Genomic DNA, 18,157 nt, shown 5'->3' with positions numbered 1-18,157 from the left:
TCTCCAGGGGATCTTCCCAACTCAGGGATCAAACCTGAACTTTCTGCATTGGCAGGTGGATTCTCTACCACTGAACCTCCTGGGGAGCAGAGTGGCACTTGCGTGCGTGCGTGATAAGTCACTTCAGTTGTGTCTGACTCTGTGAGACTCTGTGGGCTGCAGCCTGCTAGACTTCTCTGTCCATGGAATTCTCAAAGCAAGAATACTAGAGTAGGTCACCATGCCCTCCTCCAGGGGATCTTCCGGACCCAGGGATCAAACTTGCATCTCTTAGGCCTACCTGCATTGGCAGGCAGGTTCTTTACCACTAGCACCACCTGGGAAGCCCAATAGTGGCCCTTACACTGCTTTAAAAATATTTGTTGAAAGCATTTGGGGTCCACCTGGCAGTTCTGTCTTCTCTGCTCTGGACTCTGGACAGGTCGAGCTGCTAGGCCACCCTCCCCTCCAAGCACCCACCATGCCTGCCTCTACTTTTGTCATCCTTGCCTCTGCCGGGGACACATCCTTCTCTTTCAGCCTGCCTCAAAGGGCCCCTGATCCTGGGATCTGAACTGACAACCTCCCTCCTCTGGATTCCTTGCTTTCACTCCATAGGGGCAGCTCACCTACAGAAAGCAGCAGCTCCTTGAGGGAAGGGGTAGACATACCTGGTTTTATGCCCTTGGGGCCTGGCATCAGACTTATTCACAGGAAGCATCTGCTGGGGAGGGATGGTAAGTGCATGCCTCTGGGGGTCAGGCCAGCGACATCAGTGCTGATGTAGGGCAGGCGGTTCCCTCTAAAGTGGGCAGCTTGGCTGCAGGTTGCCCAGAATAAAGAAGGCCCCTAGGTTTCTCAAGAGAAGCAGAAGTCCATTAATAAGTATTTATTTATTTGGCTGCACCAGGTTTTAGCCATGGCACGCAGGATCTTCAATCTTTCGTGCAGTATGCAAACTCTTAGTTGTGGCATGTGGGGTCCAGTTCCCTGACTGGGGATTGAACCTGGGCCCCCTACATGGGGGGTGTGGATGCTCAGCCACTGGGCCACCAGGGAAGTCCTCAGAGATCCATGCTTTTATTTAAAATCTCTTGGCTTGGACTTCCCTAGTGGGGCAGTGGATAAGAAATCCACCTGCCAATGCAGGGGACTTGGGTTCAATTCCTGGTCTTGGAAGGTTCCATATGCCTCAGGACAACTAAGCCTGAGCACCACAATCACTGAGCCCGTGCTCTAGAGCCCTCAAGTCACATCTACTGAATCTGTGCACAACACAACTGCTGAAGCCCGTGCACCGTAGAGCCAGTGCTTCGCAACAATAGAAGCCGCTGCAATGAGAAACCTTCCCACCACAATGACGAGTAGCCCCGCTTGCCACAACTAGAGAAAACCCACGCGAAGGAACGAAGACCAGTGCAGCGGAAAATGAAAAGAAAGAAAGAACCACTGTGAAGGGCAAACAATCCATCAGTGGGCTGGTTCCCGCCAAGGTCGTCTCCAGTTTGGAGACTCTGCTGAGAATGAAGGATGGGTGAACGCAGGACGCCATGGCCAGGGCTGTAGAGAAGGTGTGTGGGTTGTGACCCATGTAAGGCGCCCAGCCAAGGGCGAGAGTCAGGGCTGATGTCCAGCCAGATCACTCACCAAGTCACGTGGCCAGGTTGGCACTGTATCCAGCCAGAGGGTGGAATGGTGGCCTTCCAAAGCAGGTGTCTCCCTTGTCAAGGTGGATGGATCACAGACAAGGCTCGAAACCACGTCAAGAGACTCGGGTCTAAGGTTACCAACTTATCCTGGTTTGCCTGGGATTTTCTTGGTTTTAAATCTGAAAGTCTCACATCCCAGGAACCCCAGGCAAAGCAGGGTGGTTGGCCACCCTACCAGGATCCCTCTTCCCACTGTGTCCACCGTCTGCTGGAGGATGGTAATCGTGGCAGCTGACACGTGTGAACTCATTAAGTGCCAGACATCATGTGTAAGGACCTGCGTTGTTCTCCTCACGTCTTAGAATATCTTCATGATATGGGTTTGCTGTTGGTTCTATGGAGGAGAATTGGAGGTTTAGGAGGGTGAAGGGATTGGCCCATGGCCAGTAAGGGTGCTGGGATTTGGACCCACATTGGTCTTGCTCTGCATTCTCAATCCCACTACCAGAGAGCCCGGCAAGCTGGCCTGAGCCTGCTAAGCCAGGAAGCCCCAGAGAAGGGCCAGGTCTTGCTTCCTCAGAAGCGCACTTACCTGGTTAGAGGTCCAGACCAGATCAATTTTTGCAGTGGTAAAGAATCCGCCTGCCAGTGCACGAGACCCAGGAGATGCGGGTGCCATCCCTGGGTTGGGAAGAACCCCTGGAGGAGGAAATGGCAACCCACCCCAGTATTCTCGCCTGGAAAATTCCATGGGCAGAGGAGCCTGGTGGGCTACAGTCCATGGGGTTGCAAAGAGTCAGACACGACTGAGTGACAGCACCCACAGCTCCCCACACCTGGCCTCCCTGGCCTGCCCAGGCCCTTCTCTTTCTCTTTTTTTAATTTTAATTTTTAAAATTGTATTGTCCATGCCATGTGGCATGCAGGATCTTAGTTCCCATGCTGGGGATTGAACCTGTGCCCCCTGCACTGGAAGGCTCAGAGTCTTAGCCACTGGACCACTCGGGAAAGTCCCAAGGCAGGTCTCTTTCTGCACTTTGGCTCCCAGCTCCTGAGTGGGACAAGCTAAGAAGCCCTCAGGGGGGGCACCTTTCCATTTCCAGAACACCCTAGCTCCCTCCTGTCCCTCCACCCTGAGCCCACTGCACAGACAAGGGAGGAGGCCGGCGCTTGGAAAATAAACGCTTGCCAGTGATTTATTGCCCAGTCTGGGGAGAGCTGTCCAGAGCAGGAGTGGGCGAGAAAGGGGGGGCAGGAGTGTCCCCCGGGTCTCGGGAAGCTGCCGAACATGGGGTCCAGTCCCAGTAGGGGGTGGCGTGGGCCTAGTGTGGGGTAAGATGGTTGGTCAGGTAGCACATGGCCGAACGGATGCCCTCGACAGTCCTCCGCTCCACTGATTCCAGCACGTGGGTGATGGAGTGCAGGGCCGCTCTGGTCCTCACCACTAACCTGGAGGACAGGGCAGAGCTGGCTCTCCCCAGGATGCTGGAGACAGAGCGCAGGCTGGGCCCTGGGGTGTGCAGCAGGTCTGACACGGAGCCACGGCCGGTGGCCAGGAAGCCTGTGGCTAGGCCCATGGTAGCATTGGACCACACCAGGATGTCTGCCAGGGAGCTGATGGACCCCTCGCCCCCGCCCAGCAAGCTGGTCATGGAGCGCATGTAGCTGTTCTCTTCGTCAGCCGTGGAGTCCAGGGGACCTGTCCCCAGGGCCAGCTCTCCAGGGCCCGGCGAGGCAGCGGTTGATGGCGAAGCATCAGGGTCAGGGTTCAAGGCTTCAGGACCCTCCAGCTTCTCCTCAACAGCTTCAGGGGTGTCAGCAGTCCCAGGGTCAAGCTGGTCCTTGGGGTCTGTGGTGCTCACGATGGGCTGAGCCTCCACATTTTGGGGGGACTGTGCCTCGGCACTTGGGGTGGCTGTTGCTGGCTCCTGCTCTCTGTCCGGGGTGGCCACTGCTTGTGGTTTCACTTCCTCAACCAGGGAGTTAACTTGGAAAATCTGAGGATTCTGAGTTCTGCTGGAATCTTGCAGCAGCCCTTTCTGCACTAGCTTCTGGAAGCCCAGGGAATTTTTCAGGGCACCTGGGGCCGGGTCAGCAGGCAGGGCTGTGGCCTCCCTGGGCTCCTGGGCCTGCCCCTCGGCAGCTTCATGCCTATCTGCATCCCCAGACTCTGACGTGGTCCTCGAGGTGGCTGGCTCAGTGGAGACCTGAACTACATCCTGCTGTTCAGCTGATGTTATAGCATCAAGAGACGCTGGGTCATCTGTGAGGAGGGAGACCTGACTTTGGGACCCCACTGCTGGGAGGTCTGTAGACCTGCTGTCCCCATGCGGAGGGGCACTGGTGGCTCCGGCCTCTTCCGAGGGCACGGTGGTCATCTAGGCCCTTTGTTACTTGTGCTGGTTGAGAGAGTGGCCGTGGCCCTGCTGGGCTGAGCTCCCCAGAGGGTGAGGTCACAGGGGACTGTCGAAGCTGGCGATGTCACAGGTACTTGCAGAGCAAGGGGCCTGTGCCTCTGGAGTGGCTGCCCTAGTGGGCTGAGTCTGTGGGGCTGTTTGTAGCCATATTTTCAGATGTCTAAGGAGACGCAGGCAAGTGTCTTGGAAAAGCAGGGAGGTTGTATACAGGGCAGGTGCACACCAGGAATCGGGATGCTGTGGCTCTCGTGAAAGGATGGGATGCAGAGGTTGATTTGTAATAAATGTTATAAGGGACTATTCCCAGCACCTCTCTGTCTACACTGGTGACTCACTTGGCCAGTCCTTCTGCAGAGACTCAGTTTCACAGCAGTGGTGAGTAGGAACAAGGGAAGGGGAGGGGCTTGGGCAGCTCCCAGCCCTGACTGTCTTGGTTGTGGGGAGCTATAGACTTAAGGTTATGTCTCACCACAAAGTTTGTATGGTTGAAAGCTATAGTACTTGGAGGTGGAGACTTGGGGAAGTGATTGGGTCATGAGGGTGGAGGCCTCATGAATGGGATTAGTGCCCTTATAAAGGGGACCACACAGACTCCCTGGCCCCCTTCTCCATTTGAAATGCAGCTAGAAAACAGCTATCTATAAACCAGGAAGCAGGCTTCACTGGACACTGAATCTGCAGCCCAAATGTGCTAATACAGGGGTTAACCCTGTGATGTGGAATAAATAATCTCCATCTCTCTGCTTAGCTAGGCTGAGAGGGCAGAGAATAACAAACGATCTGTAAACCCTCGAGTGTTCTCTGGAAATGTGTGGATCCAGATAAACCTATTCGAGCTTGTGCTCTTCATTAAGAAGGTGGCTGGAGTGAAGGTTACAGTCTGTTGGGTCTTGCTTCCCCTGGGGTTATCAGTTAATATTTAGTGACTGCTTATCATAGGCAGATATGTGACTTCCCCGGTGGCTCAGATGTAAAGAGTCTGCCTACAATGCAGGAGACCCAGGTTTGATCCCTGGGTTGGGAAGATCCTCTGGAGAAGGAAATGGCAACCCACTCCAGTACTCTTGCCTGGAAAATCCCATGGATGGAGGAGCCTGGTAGGCTATAGTCTATGGGGTCGCAAAGAGTCGGACACGACTGAGTGACTTCACTTTCTCTTTTATCACGGACAGAAGAAGGAGCTAAACATCTAATCCTTCCAACTACCCTGTCATCTCTAGGTAGGTGCCATCTATTATTATACCCATTCTATACAGGGGGAAGCTAAGCCTCAGAGGGAATAAGTGACTTATTCAAAGGCTCATATCAATAAGCACTGAATCTGTGATTTGGACCCTGTCTGGTTTCAGAAGGCAAGTTCTCCAGCACTGTTTTATACCCAGAAGGGATACTGAAATATTGAATGACCAGCATGGTAAGGATACTAGCTAATGCAGAGAGAGGCCTACCATAATCCAGCCGCATCAGTAGGAAACAGTTGCTGTCACTTCTCCCAGCACCAGGCTCAAAAGTATTTCTTCTCCCCATGAATGCTCTGCAGCCATCTGAGAGGTCACAGGGCAAGCCCAAGCTTATTGCGGGTGGGATAACCTTATACTTTGTGAAGGAATTATTGAGAAGACTGGTAGTTGCTCACAAAAGCCTAAAGTCTAAGGGCAAGTTTCTGCACAGACAGAGTTCAGCGATGCCTTCAGGATTCAGTCTTCTTTCTCTCCTTCCCTCGGTTTCCCCTTTCTCACTGATGGCTAGATTTAGGGGAAGATTCCTCTGGGTGCAGGTTGCTAGCACCTTCAAGCTAGTGCAGACATCCTGGTCCTTGGTAATTAATGGCAAACATCAAGCCCTGAGTCTCATGGGCCTTCTATGAAGGAGTCAACACAACTTGGGGACCAAACCCTGGTTGGTCAGGCCTGGAATGGGGCTTGAGGTCAGCCCCACTGAAACACAAGGCCTGAAAGTGGAAATCAGGTTGGTCCCCAAAGGAAATTGGGTGCCATTACCAAAAGGAGGCAAAATGGATGCTGGTCAAGAAACACAGAAAAGATCCACTCTATGGCGATTATAGACATCTAAAGAAAGTCTGTTTATTGGGGAAAAGCCTGGCAGGTAATGAAGGAAAATGTTCAGAAGAGACTCTGATTATTGTGACAAAATCAGAAAATACATATAAGCAAAAACAGGTAAGTAGCAATAAAAATACAGTAAGCAATATGGTAGACTGAGTGATGGGAAGCCTGTTACACCAGCGCACTCACACAAATATCATAGGGTTAGTGTCTGTACTGTAGGAACTTCCCAGGTGGTCCAGTGGATAAGACTCAGTGATCCCAATGCAGGGGGCCTGGGTTCGATACCTGGTTGGAGAACTAGATTGCACGTGCCACAACCAAGAGTTCACCTGCCACAGCTAAAGATTCCACGTGCTGTAACTAAGAGCTCACATAACCGAGTAAGGAAGTCAAGGAAGGCCTGGAGACCCCCAGAAGCTGGAAGAGGCGAGGAGGGCCTTCCCGGAGCCTTGAGAGGGGAGTGTGGCCCTGTTGACAGCTTGACTTTGGACTCGGGTCTCCAGAACCATGAGAGAATGACTGTGTTGTTGTCAGACACCCAGTCCGTGGTTATTTGCCTCGGCAGCCGTGGAAAACTAAGATAGCCTCTCACGGTGATGGTGATGTCCAGTTGTTATCACTCTCAACACGTGCTCAGACACCATGTACTTGTCCTCCAACGATGTCTCACGGTTAAGTACTATTACCACTTTGTACAGATGGGGAGACTGTAGCTCAGATAGAGGAAGACCTGGGTATGAGCCAGGCTGTCTGGTTTGAGCCCACACTCTTCACCCCTGCACGATCAGGCCAACTGACATTTAGCAGCCAGCACCCCTTTGGAGCAGGTCAGAACTTTGTTTCCACAAACCTGTGTGATCATTTCTGGGGCAACCCCCTGCCCCCGCCATCCCCGTTGCCCCAGTACCTGATGTTTCTATAGCTTTTCTGCACCTGCTGTGATGGGCACCTTTGCCATGGGCACTGCTCGGTGCTGCCACCTTGAGGTGGCCACTAGGATCAGGCCACTCCCCAGCCTTCCACCTCGGTTCCTGCAAGCGTGGGCCTGCAGCTCTTGTCTGCAAGAATCCCCTGGGGCCCTGTCCATGACGAGGGGGGTGCCCACGGCCCCCACCTGCCCGTGAGACCATCTTGGGGCCTGAGTCTTTGGTGGGTGCTCCGTCGCAGCTCTCGCTGCCAGGGCAGCCACCCTGAACACCAGTGTTCTAAGAGGAAACTGCAGTTTTTGCCCCTTGCCAGGACTCCCACTTCCTGCGTGTTCAAGACATTTAAGGAGTCGGAGCTCCAACCATTAGCAGGTGGTGTGGGAATTCCACTTAGAACCTACAGTGGATTTGTTTGGGAGAAGCAGGTTAATAAGCCCCATGGGATGGGGGCTGAGACCCCAAAGGCATTCATTCTCAAATGACAAAGGCCGTCACCCTGCTTTCTAAGGAGGTGAATGTGTTTATCTGGAGAGGAGAGGCTTCGTTTGGAAAGAGCTGGGTTTGGGCTGAGAGTCCTACAGCCAGGCCATTCTGTGGGAGAGAAGGGGTGAGGGCTTTGAAGTTCCTTGGCTGCACCAAGGGGAGAAAGGTCAGGCCTCTCTGGGGATGGAGCAGGTGAGGCTTGGGGAGAACAGAAACATCTAGAGGGAATTTTTAAATTGTTTGTGTTGAGGTCTCCAAGGTAAACCCCTCACCTCCACAACATTGGAAATCAGGCCTTGTTTGCCAGCGCTTTTGTGTGAGTGCTGGTGCCAGAGACGTCAGGCCCAGAGGAGCAGGAGGCTAGGGTTTTCTCCTGTAGGCTGGCACAGAGCAGACTTCCCTGGGGATGCAGAACAGGGACAGTGGAGTGCTGAGCTACAAAATGGTACTGGGACAATCGGTTAAGTATTGGAAAAACAGTGGCTTAGTTTCTCACTCTCACTTGGAGATAAAAACTACAAAGAGAGAGTGAGAGGTCATAAGTAAACTGCAAATACTTGATTTGGGGAAGAAGTACTTTCTAAATATAGAAGCCAGTAAAGAAATTCCAAGGAGGGGAAATCAGTCTAAAAATAGGTCAAGGACTTCCCTGGTGATCCAGTGGTCTAAGACTGCGCTGCCAATGCAGGGTGCCCAGGTTTGACCCCTGGTTAGGAAACTAGATCCCACGTGCCTCAGCTAAGACCTGGCGCAGCCAAATAAATAAATATTTCTTAAAAAATAAAAAGAGAAAAATAAATAAATAAATAAAAAGAGGTAAAAAAGTAATCTAAAAAAATTTTAAGTACAAGCCACAAACAAAAAATATTTGCTACAAATACCCTACAGGGTTAATATCTATACTGTATAAAGATCCCAGATTGAAAGGACACCATTATGTTCCAAATAACACAATATGCAAAGAATGAGAACAGACCATTCACCAAAGAAATCTAAATAACTAATAGTCATGAGACAAAATTCAGAAGTACTAGTGGTCAAAGAAATATAAGATTAAAAAAAAAAAGCAAAACAAGATATTTTTGGGTAGTGGGATGATAAGTGACTTAATTTTTGGAGGGGAGCAAACTTTGTTTTCTGATGTTTCTCTAGTAACATTTCTTACTTGCATCAAGAAAAGATTCTAAAAGTTAAAAGCACATGGTTTGGTCAAATAACAAGTGAATAGCCTGTATCAGAGACTTTTTCATTGTGGTGGATCATGGACAAGGTTTTTCTTTCAAGCTCTTGCACATTTTAAAATTTATACAATTCATTTGCCCTTTCAACAATGGGTAAAAACTACTTGAAGCATTAGAACAAATTTGCAAGTTAAGATAAATTCCTTCTCCCTAAACTTCCAGAAGCCTGGGCTCTGAATGCAGATAGGATTCCTGGGGCCACCCAAACACCCACTCTGAGTGGGAAGGGACTCGAACTGAGGGGCCATACCCACGCCTCCCTCTGCAAAACAAAGGGGGTACTTCAGCCGCCCCCCCCCACACCACACACACACAAACACACACACACATCCGTTGGACTGCTGCAACTCTTAGGATGCCTTTGCTAGTCTCCATCTCCAGGGTCCACCCCCATCTCTCCCTACTCTCAGGTTTGGCTGGCCAGCGGCTGTGAGAGAACTCAAGTCCCTCAGAGGTCCGGTTGGTGGCTGTGGGGCGGCCTGGGGGGGGCCGCTGAAGGGACACTTGTGCAGACCAGCCTTGAGAGGCCAGAAGTCTGCCCATGCGTCCCTCCATCCATTCTTCTTGTATTACTCCTGGGTGTCCGAACTTCAGAATGTGACACTATTAGGAGACAGGCCTGTAAGGAGGTAATTAAGTTAGAAGAGGATCATCTGGGTGAGCCCTAGCTCAGAATGACTGGTGTCCTTTTAAGAAGAGGAAATGTGGATTCCGACAGACACACGGAGAAAGCCATGTGAACATGAAGACAGCCACCTGTAAACCAAGGAGAGCAGCTAGGGACAGCGCCTTCTTTCACGGCCCTCGGAAGGAGTAGACACTGCCAACGCCTGGATTTCTGACTTCTGCTTGCAGTTCTGTTGCTTAAGCACCCCCTCATCTGTGGCACTTTGTTCTGGCAGCCGAGCTGACAGACACGGTACTCCTGAGCAAAGGATTAGGCCCTCAAATAGAATCACAGAGAGGGATTCCGTGGTGCTCAGTGGTAAAGAATCTGTCTGCCATTGCAGGAGACACACGGGTCCAATCCCTGATCAGGAGGCTCCCACACACCATAGAGCAGCTACGCCTGGGAGCCGCAACTACTGAGCCCAGGCGTCACAAATACCAAAGCCCGCGCGCCCTAGAGCTCAGTGGCTGCAACAAGAGAAGCCACTGCAATGAGAAGCCTGTGCACGGCAGCTAGAGAGTAGCCCCTGCTTGTCACAACTAGAGAAAAGTCCGCACAGCAAGGAAGCCCCAGCACAGCCCAAAATACATAAATTTATTTTAAAAAAATCACAAAGAGATTAAAGATAGATATCTAATGGCAAAGAATCTATCATCTAATTTAAGAGACAGGTCACCAATCTGCTGTCACAAGGTGGCCTAGTAGGTTGAAAGCACATTCCCCAAAATGTGCAGGTTCCCTGGGTTTGGGATGCTGGGAAGACTTAACAGGATGGCTAGAGGTCAAACCACGGTGGTGAGGTCACAGGATTTGGTGACCTCAGCCTTCCCAGCTCTCTTCTGGCTCCAGAGATCTGCTAGTCTCCTATGGGGGCTGGAGGGTGGTAAGGTAGGGTCTGGGGTCAGGGCAGAGCCCTGAGCCACCTCCTGCTCCCAGCATGGACCCAGCTTTGCTCCACCCCTCGGGCAGCCTATCTAGACAATCTGTATTTCCTGCGACTGGGACTCACTGCTGCCTCTTTTCTCGTCCCACCAGGGGCCCCTCAACTCAGAAAAAGTGGGGATAGGGCTTCTTCCACTTAGGTGGGTTTCCCCAGAGGTATTGCTCTAAGGAAGAGTTACTGAGCCTTAGCTCTAAACTAATGGTTTTAGCCTCCTTAGTCTGGAAGGAACAATTTGGAGAAGAGGTGAAAGATATGGGCCATTCCCCAGACGAAGGAAATGACAATCCACTCCAGTATTCTTGCCTGGAGAATTCCATGGACAGAGGAGCCTGGCAGGCTATAAAGTCCATTGGGTCACAGAGTTGGATACGACTTAGCGAATCAACAACAACCACCTCCAAGATCTGAGCTGTGTCTGGTTATTTGCATTCCAGGGACAAACAGACCCCCAAAATCCACCCGCCAAGTGACTGGTCGGCCCACGGCTGTGCACAAGTGGAGGGAAGGGTGGTCAGGGATGGAAGGCACCAAAGCAGCAAGAGGGGTCCTGTAGCGAGGCAGTGGGAGCACCCTGACTGATGCTGGAAGGAAACCTGTCCCTGAGGCAGATCTCACTTTCTCCTGGAGGCCAGGCGAGAGGCATGGAAGAAGCAGAGCTTTGGAAAGGTTTGGGGAAGAAACCTCTAGGAGCCCAGCTCTGTAAGAGCCTGCCTGCCACACTGCAGCATGAACAAGCATTTTGCAAACATTCCCCAGAAAGACAGGCTCTGTCTTTCAGAACAAAGCAGGAACAGCAGAGCAGGAGGCCCAATCAGGTTTTGAGTGAATAGAATAGAAAGTCTCCTCCTGCCCCTAACAGGAATGTGTTCATGGGGGACAATCAGCAAGGAGTTTAGGAAACTGGGGTTTGGGGAGTGGACAGCATTGTCAAGGTAAGAAGTTGATGTCCCCAGTGTGTCCCCTGGAGTGGAGGGACCGCCAGCTTGCAGACACCTAGACAGGTCCCACTCACCCCGCCCCCCACTTTGTGTCCACACTCAGCCAGCCACCTTGGGTGTCCCTTGGCTTCTGGATTGAATTGTGGCACCCAAAAGACATGTCCACCTGCAACCTCAGAATGGGGACTTATTTGGAATTTGCAGATTCCAAATTTTTTTCCAAATTTGAAATCTGCAGATTCCAAATTTGAAATTTGCAGATTCCAAATTTGAAATTTGCAGATTCCAAATTTATCAAGCTCATCTCCAGATGAGATCATCCTGGATTTAGGGTGGGCCCTCATTCCAATGACTGGGTCCTTGTAAGAGTACAGGGGAAGATGCTGGGAAGGAGGCAGAGAGGGGGAGGCCATGTGAAGACTGAGGGAGATGGGGGCCAAGGAACACTCAGAGTCACTAACAGCGAACAGAGGCCAGGAGAGGGGCACGGGGCACATTCTCCCGCAGGGCCTCCAGAAAGAACCAATCCTGTTGACAATTTTTAACTTTGGGTTTCCAGAACTGTGAGAGAAGAAGGCCATCTTTATAAGTTTACACATATAAAATAGATAACTAATAAGAAGCTGCTGTATAGCTCAGGGGACTCCAATCAACGCTCTGTAATGGCCTGTATGGGAAAAGAATCTAAAAAGGAGTGGATATATATATATATATAACTGATTCACTTTGATGTACAGCAGAAACTAGCAGAATATTGTAAATTAATTATACTCCAATAAAAGTTAAAAAAAAACAAAAGTTTGCAGTAGTTTGTTACGACAACCCTAGAGATGAATACAGCTTCCTATGGTGATCACAGGTGTTCAGAAAGGATCACACGAGTAAATGAATTTCAGAAACACTGGCCTTCCACGGTGGCTCAGCAGTAAAGAGTCTACCTGCAATGCAGGAGACGGGGGTTCGAGTCGAGTCAGGAAGATCTCCTGAAGGAGAGTGTGGTAACCTACTCCAGCATTCTTGCCTGGAGAAGCCCATGGACAGAGGAGCCTGGCGGGCTACAGTCCACAGCGTGGCAAAGGGTTGGACATGACTGAAGCAACCGAGCGTGTGTCATACTAGAGGTTTCGTTCCTGAGGAACGTCTCAGAGCCTTTGATAGGCTACAGAGCCCTTTGAGTTTTTAAGATCGGGGCAACCAGTGTTGAACACACATTTCTCAAGCTTATTTGACCAAGGAACAGTCATATATTGGTCAGCTTGGGCTGCCATACAGACTAGTGGCTTAGACAACTGACATTTGTTTCCTACAGTCTGGAGTCCAAGATCAAGCTGTTGGCAAGGTTAGCTCTGGGGAGGTCTCTTTTCCTGCCTTGCAGATGGCTGCCTTCTCACTGTGCCTCGCATGGACTCCTTTCTGTGCATACATGCAGAGAGAGACAGCGAGAGCACATAAGAGCTCCAGTGTCTCTTTCTCTTTTTATAAGGACATGAGTTCTGCTGGATTAGGGTCCTATGCTTTCAGCTTCATTTAATCTTGATTACCTCCTTAAAAGTATTTCTAAGTATAGTCACATTAGACCTTCAACATACGAGTTTGCAGTGGAGTTTCGGGGAGAGCACAAACACCTTTCACACTGACACACCTGGGGAGATGCAGATTTAATTGCCTTGAACTTGACTGCAGGGATAGGGGGTGGCAGGGGCCACTGTTAGTGAGCAGGTGGCTGTCATCCATCCGTGCCTGTATAAGGATGTCCTTGGTACGACAGGAGAGAAGAAAGAAGATGTAGTAGGTATTTTTTGAAGGTCACATCATCTTGCAGCTCCTCCTGTCAAAAGGAGTCTATTTTCTCTAGCCACTGAATCAGAGCTTAGTCATGTGACTTGCGTTGGTCAAGGGGGCAATAGGAAACATGAGAAGCAGAGGCTTAAAACGTGTTTCTGCATTGGGGCTTGGCTTCTCTCACTCCTTTTGGAGCCCAGCTGCCAAGCGAAGGAGTCTGGCCAGCTTGATAATGAGATTTGTGTGGCCTAGTTGCCTTTGTCACCCCTGCCAAACGCCAGACATGTGTGTGGGGCTGTCTGGACCATTTCAGCCCCTAGCCTGTACCAAGTCAGCCTTCTCAGTACTTTGGGGAACATCTTTGTCACCAGTTTTACTATTAAAATTTTCTAGCCTTTTAAAGATATTAGCATGATGAATGCGTGCTCAGCTGTGTTCAACTCTTTGTGACCCCATGGACTGTAGCCCGCCAGACTCCTCTGCCCATGGAAATTTCCAGGCAAGAATACTGCAGTGGGTGGCCATTTCCTTCTCCAGGGGATCTTCCCAACCCAGGGACTGAGCCCGCATCTCTTGTGTCTTCTGCACTGGCAGGTGGATTCTTTTATCGCTGTGCCACCTGGGAAGCCCATTAATATCAGGTAAAAAATCTTAAACTGATACCCCACAAAAATAGGATGTGAGGTTTATTAGACTGGTCCCTGAAATTAGCCATAGGTTGACTAGAGAGAAACTGGAAGTGTTTCGAATGACAGAATGTATCAAACATGTGAACACTGACCTATCTTGGGTATTTTTGAATATCCCACTGGAAGGAGCTGGTGAAACACATGGGTTTGCTTAAAAAGCAATTCCCTTTTGAGAAATGGCACCATCTTCTGAAAACCCTGCTGAAATGATTGTCTTCGTTAGCCTTGGTTGTCTTGGGAGCGTTAGGGACAGGGAATGTGGGCAAGAGAGCAGCTGATGTGGGCACCTCCCTGGTGTCCTCCTACTTGGCCTGGCTCTCGGCTGCCCCCTCGCGCTGGTTCTGAGGCACTGCAGGAGGATGCCCATCCATTATTCTTTATGCAGGCTCCTGGCTCTGGTAGGTGGCATCCTTCCCAGCCAAGGGACAGAGTGAGGAAGAGGATTGCACTCCATACCTCGCTCCTACTCCCACTCTAAAAGCTACACATTCACTGTCACACCACAAGGTGTCCGGGGACAGGAGACTATGAATCGTTATCAACCACTGCCTCCGTGCATGCATGCTCAGTCACTCAGTTGTGTTTGACTCTTTGCAACCCCATGGACTGTAGCTCGCCAGGCTCCTCTGTCCATGGGGATTTTCCCAGCAAGAATACCGGAGAGTGAGTAGCCATTTCCTTCTCAGGGGGATCTTTCTGACCCAGGCATAGAACCCAAGTCTCTTGAGTCTCCATTGGCAAGCAGATTCTTTACCACTGGGCTTCCCTGGTGGCTCAGATGGTAAAGAATTAGTATGCAATGCAGGAGACCCAGGTTCTTGGGAACTGGAATACAAAAGTAGGAAGTCAAGAAATATCTGGAGTAACAGGCAAGTTTGACCTTGGAGTACAAAATGAATCTGGGCAAAGACTAACAGGGTTTTGTCAAAAGAACATATTGGTCATAGCAAATACCCTCTTTCAACAACACAAGAGGTGATTCTACACATGGACATCACCAGATAACCAAATGAGATATTCTTTGGAGCTGAAGATGGAGAAGCTCTATACAGTTAGAGAAACAAGACCTGGAGCTGACTGTGGCTCAGAATGTGAGCTCCTTATTGCAAAATTCAGGCTTAAATTGAAGAAAGTGGGGAAAACCACTAGACCATTCAGGTGTGTGTGTGTGTGTGTGTGTGTGTGTGTGTGTTTTAGTGGCTCAGTCATGTTCAACTGTCTGGGACCCCATGAACTATAGCCTGCCAGGCTCCTCTGTCCATGGAATTTCCCAGGCAAGAACACTGGAGTGGGTTGCCATTTCCTTCTCCAGGGGATCTTCCTGATCCAGGGATTGAAGCCAGGTCTTCTGCATTGCAGGCAGATTCTTTATTGTCTGAGCTACCAGGGAAGCCCAGACCCTTACGGGCTTCAAATCCCTTCCGATTATACACTGGAGGTGATGAATAGATTCAAGGGATTAGCTTTGGTAGAGTGCCTGAATAACTATGGATGGAGGTTCATAACCTTGTACAAGAGGTGGTGACCATAACTATCCCCCCAAAAAAGAAATGCAAGAAGGCAAAGTGATTGTCTGAAGAGGACTTACAAATAGCTAGGAAGATAAGCAAAAGGCAAAGGAGAAAGGGAAAGATATAACAAACTGAATGCAGAGTTACAGAGAATAGCAAGGAGAGAACAGAAAGTGTTCTTAAATGACCAATGCAAAGAAATAGAAGAACTACCTTATGACCCAGCAATCCCACTTCTGGGCATACACACCGAGGAAACCAGAATTGAAAGAGACACATGTACCCCAATGTTCATCGCAGCACTGTTTATAATAGCCAGGACATGGAAACAACCTAGATGTCCATCAGCAGATGAATGGATAAGAAAGCTGTGGTACATATACACAATGGAGTATTACTCAGCCGTTAAAAAGAATTCATTTGAATCAGTTCTGATGAGATGGATGAAACTGGAGCCAATTATACAGAGTGAAGTAAGCCAGAAAGAAAAACACCAATACAGTATACTAACACATATATATGGAATTTAGGAAGATAGCAATGACGACCCTGTATGCAAGACAGGAAAAAAGACACAGATGTGTATAATGGACTTTTGGACTCAGAGGGAGAGGGAGAGGGTGGGATGATTTGGGAGAATGGGAATTCTAACATGTATACTATCATGTAAGAATTGAATCGCCAGTCCATGTCTGACGTAGGGTGCAGCATGCTTGGGGCTGGTGCATGGGGATGACCCAGAGAGATGTTGTGGGGAGGGAGGTGAGGGGGGGGTCATGTTTGGGAACGCATGTAAGAATTAAAGATTTTAAAATAAAAAAAAAAAAGAAAAAGAAATAGAGGAAAACAATAGATTAAGAAAGACTAGAGAACTCTTTAAGAAAATCAGAGGTACCAAGGTAACATTCCATGCAGACTGGCACAGTAAAGGAGAGAAATGGCAAGGACCTAACAGAACAGAGGAGATTAAGAGGTGACAAGAATACACAGAAGAACTATACAAAAAGGGTCTTAATAACATGGATAACCATGATGGTGTGATCACTCACCTAGAGCCAGACATCACGGAGTGTGAAGTCAAGTGGGCCTTAGGAAGCATTACTATGAACAAAGGTAGTGGAGGTGATAGAACTTCAGCTGAGCTATTTAAAATCTTAAGAGGATGTTGTTAACGTGCTGCACGCAATATGCCAGCAAATTTGGAAAATTCAGTAGTGGTTGAAAAAGGCCAGTTTTCATTCCAATCCCAAAGAAAGGCAATGCCAAAGAATGTTCAAACTACAGCACAATTGCACTCATTTCACATGCTAGCAAAGCAATGCTCAAAATCCTCCAAGCTAAGCTTCAAAAGTACGTGAACTGAGAACTTCCAGATGTACTAGCTGGACTTAGAAAAGGCAGAGGAACCAGAGATCAAACTGCCAATATCCGTTGGATCACAGAAAAAGCAAGGGAATTCCAGAAAAACATCTACTTCTGCTTCATTGACTACACTGAAGCCTTTGACTGTGGGGATCACAACAAATTGTGGAAAATTCTTAAAGAGATGGGAATACCAGACCATCTTACTTGCCTCCTGAGAAATCTGTATGCAGGTCAAGGAGCAACAGTTAGAACTGGACATGGAACAACGGACTGGTTCCAATTGGGAAAGGAGTATGTCAAGGCTATATATTGTCACCCTGTTTATTTAATTTATATGCAGAGTATATCATGCAAAATGCTGGACTGGATGAATCCCAGGATGGAATCAAGATTGCCAGGAGAAATATCAACAACCTCAGATAGGCAGATGACACCACCCTAATGACAGAAAGCAAAGAGGAACTAAAAAGCCTCTTGATGAAAGTGAAAGAGGAGAGTGAAAAAGCTGGCTTAAAACTCAACATTCAAAAAATGAGGATCATGGCTCCTGGTCCCATCACTTGACGGCAAATAGTTGAGGAAGAAGTGGATACGGTGAAAGATTTTATTTTCTTGGGCTCCAAAATCACAGCCGTGAAATTAAAAGACACTTGCTCCTTGGAAGAAAAGCTATGACAAACCTAGACAGTATATTAAAAAGCAGAGACATTACTTTGCCAACAAAGGTTCATCTAGTCAAAGCTATGGTTTTCCAGTAGTCATGTATAGAGGTGAGAACTGGACCAGAAATAAGGCTGAGCACTGAAGAATTGATGCTTTTTGAACTGTGGTGTTGGAGAAGACTCTTGAGAGTTCCTTGGACAGCAAGGAAATCAAACCAGTCAATCCTAAAGGAAATCAACCCTGAATATTCATTGGAAGGACTGATGCTGAAGCTGAAGCTGCAATACTTTGGCCGCCTGATGGGAAGAGCTGACTCATTAGAAAATACCCTGATGCTGGGAAAGATTGAGGGCAGGAGGAGAAGGGGGAGACAGAGGATGAGATAGTTGGATGGCATCACTGACTCAATGGACATGAGTTTGAGCAAACTCTGGGAGATAGCGAAGTATAGGGAGCCTGGTGTGCTGCAGTCCATGGGGTCACATAGAGTTGGACACAACTTAGTGACTGAACAACAACAACTTACCTCAGTATGTATGGTACACACACACACACACACATATATATTTTAATTGGGATCTTGCTGTATTTTCCATTTAAAGCTTTGCCATTATTCACTTATTTAAAATGATACTTTAAGCAATTTCCTATAGCCTTAAATATAGTATTAATAGCTGAATATATTTAAATATAAATTTAAATTGGAAATATTACTTTACATTGAATAGCTGCATTTCCATCATTTAGATACATCATACTTTATTTAGCCAGGCACCTATGTGGGATGTTTTTTAGTCAAGTTTTCACTAGGTATAGCTGCAGTAACAACATA

The 18,157-nt window shown here is 48.8% G+C and overlaps 1 protein-coding gene across 1 annotated transcript; it reads right to left on the bottom strand.

The window, feature by feature from the left end:
* Positions 1-2,950: 2,950 nt before the first annotated feature.
* On the bottom strand, positions 2,951-4,006 carry TEX44 (testis expressed 44). Its single transcript, XM_069573780.1, has one exon. The coding sequence runs from the start codon at positions 4,004-4,006 to the stop codon at positions 2,951-2,953; it is 1,056 nt and encodes a 351-aa protein (XP_069429881.1).
* Positions 4,007-18,157: the final 14,151 nt, after the last annotated feature.

The sequence above is a fragment of the Ovis canadensis genome, chromosome 2, assembly GCF_042477335.2.
Source record: "Ovis canadensis isolate MfBH-ARS-UI-01 breed Bighorn chromosome 2, ARS-UI_OviCan_v2, whole genome shotgun sequence".
Classification (NCBI taxonomy): domain Eukaryota; kingdom Metazoa; phylum Chordata; class Mammalia; order Artiodactyla; family Bovidae; genus Ovis; species Ovis canadensis.
This window is presented reverse-complemented; position numbering and strand designations above follow the sequence as displayed.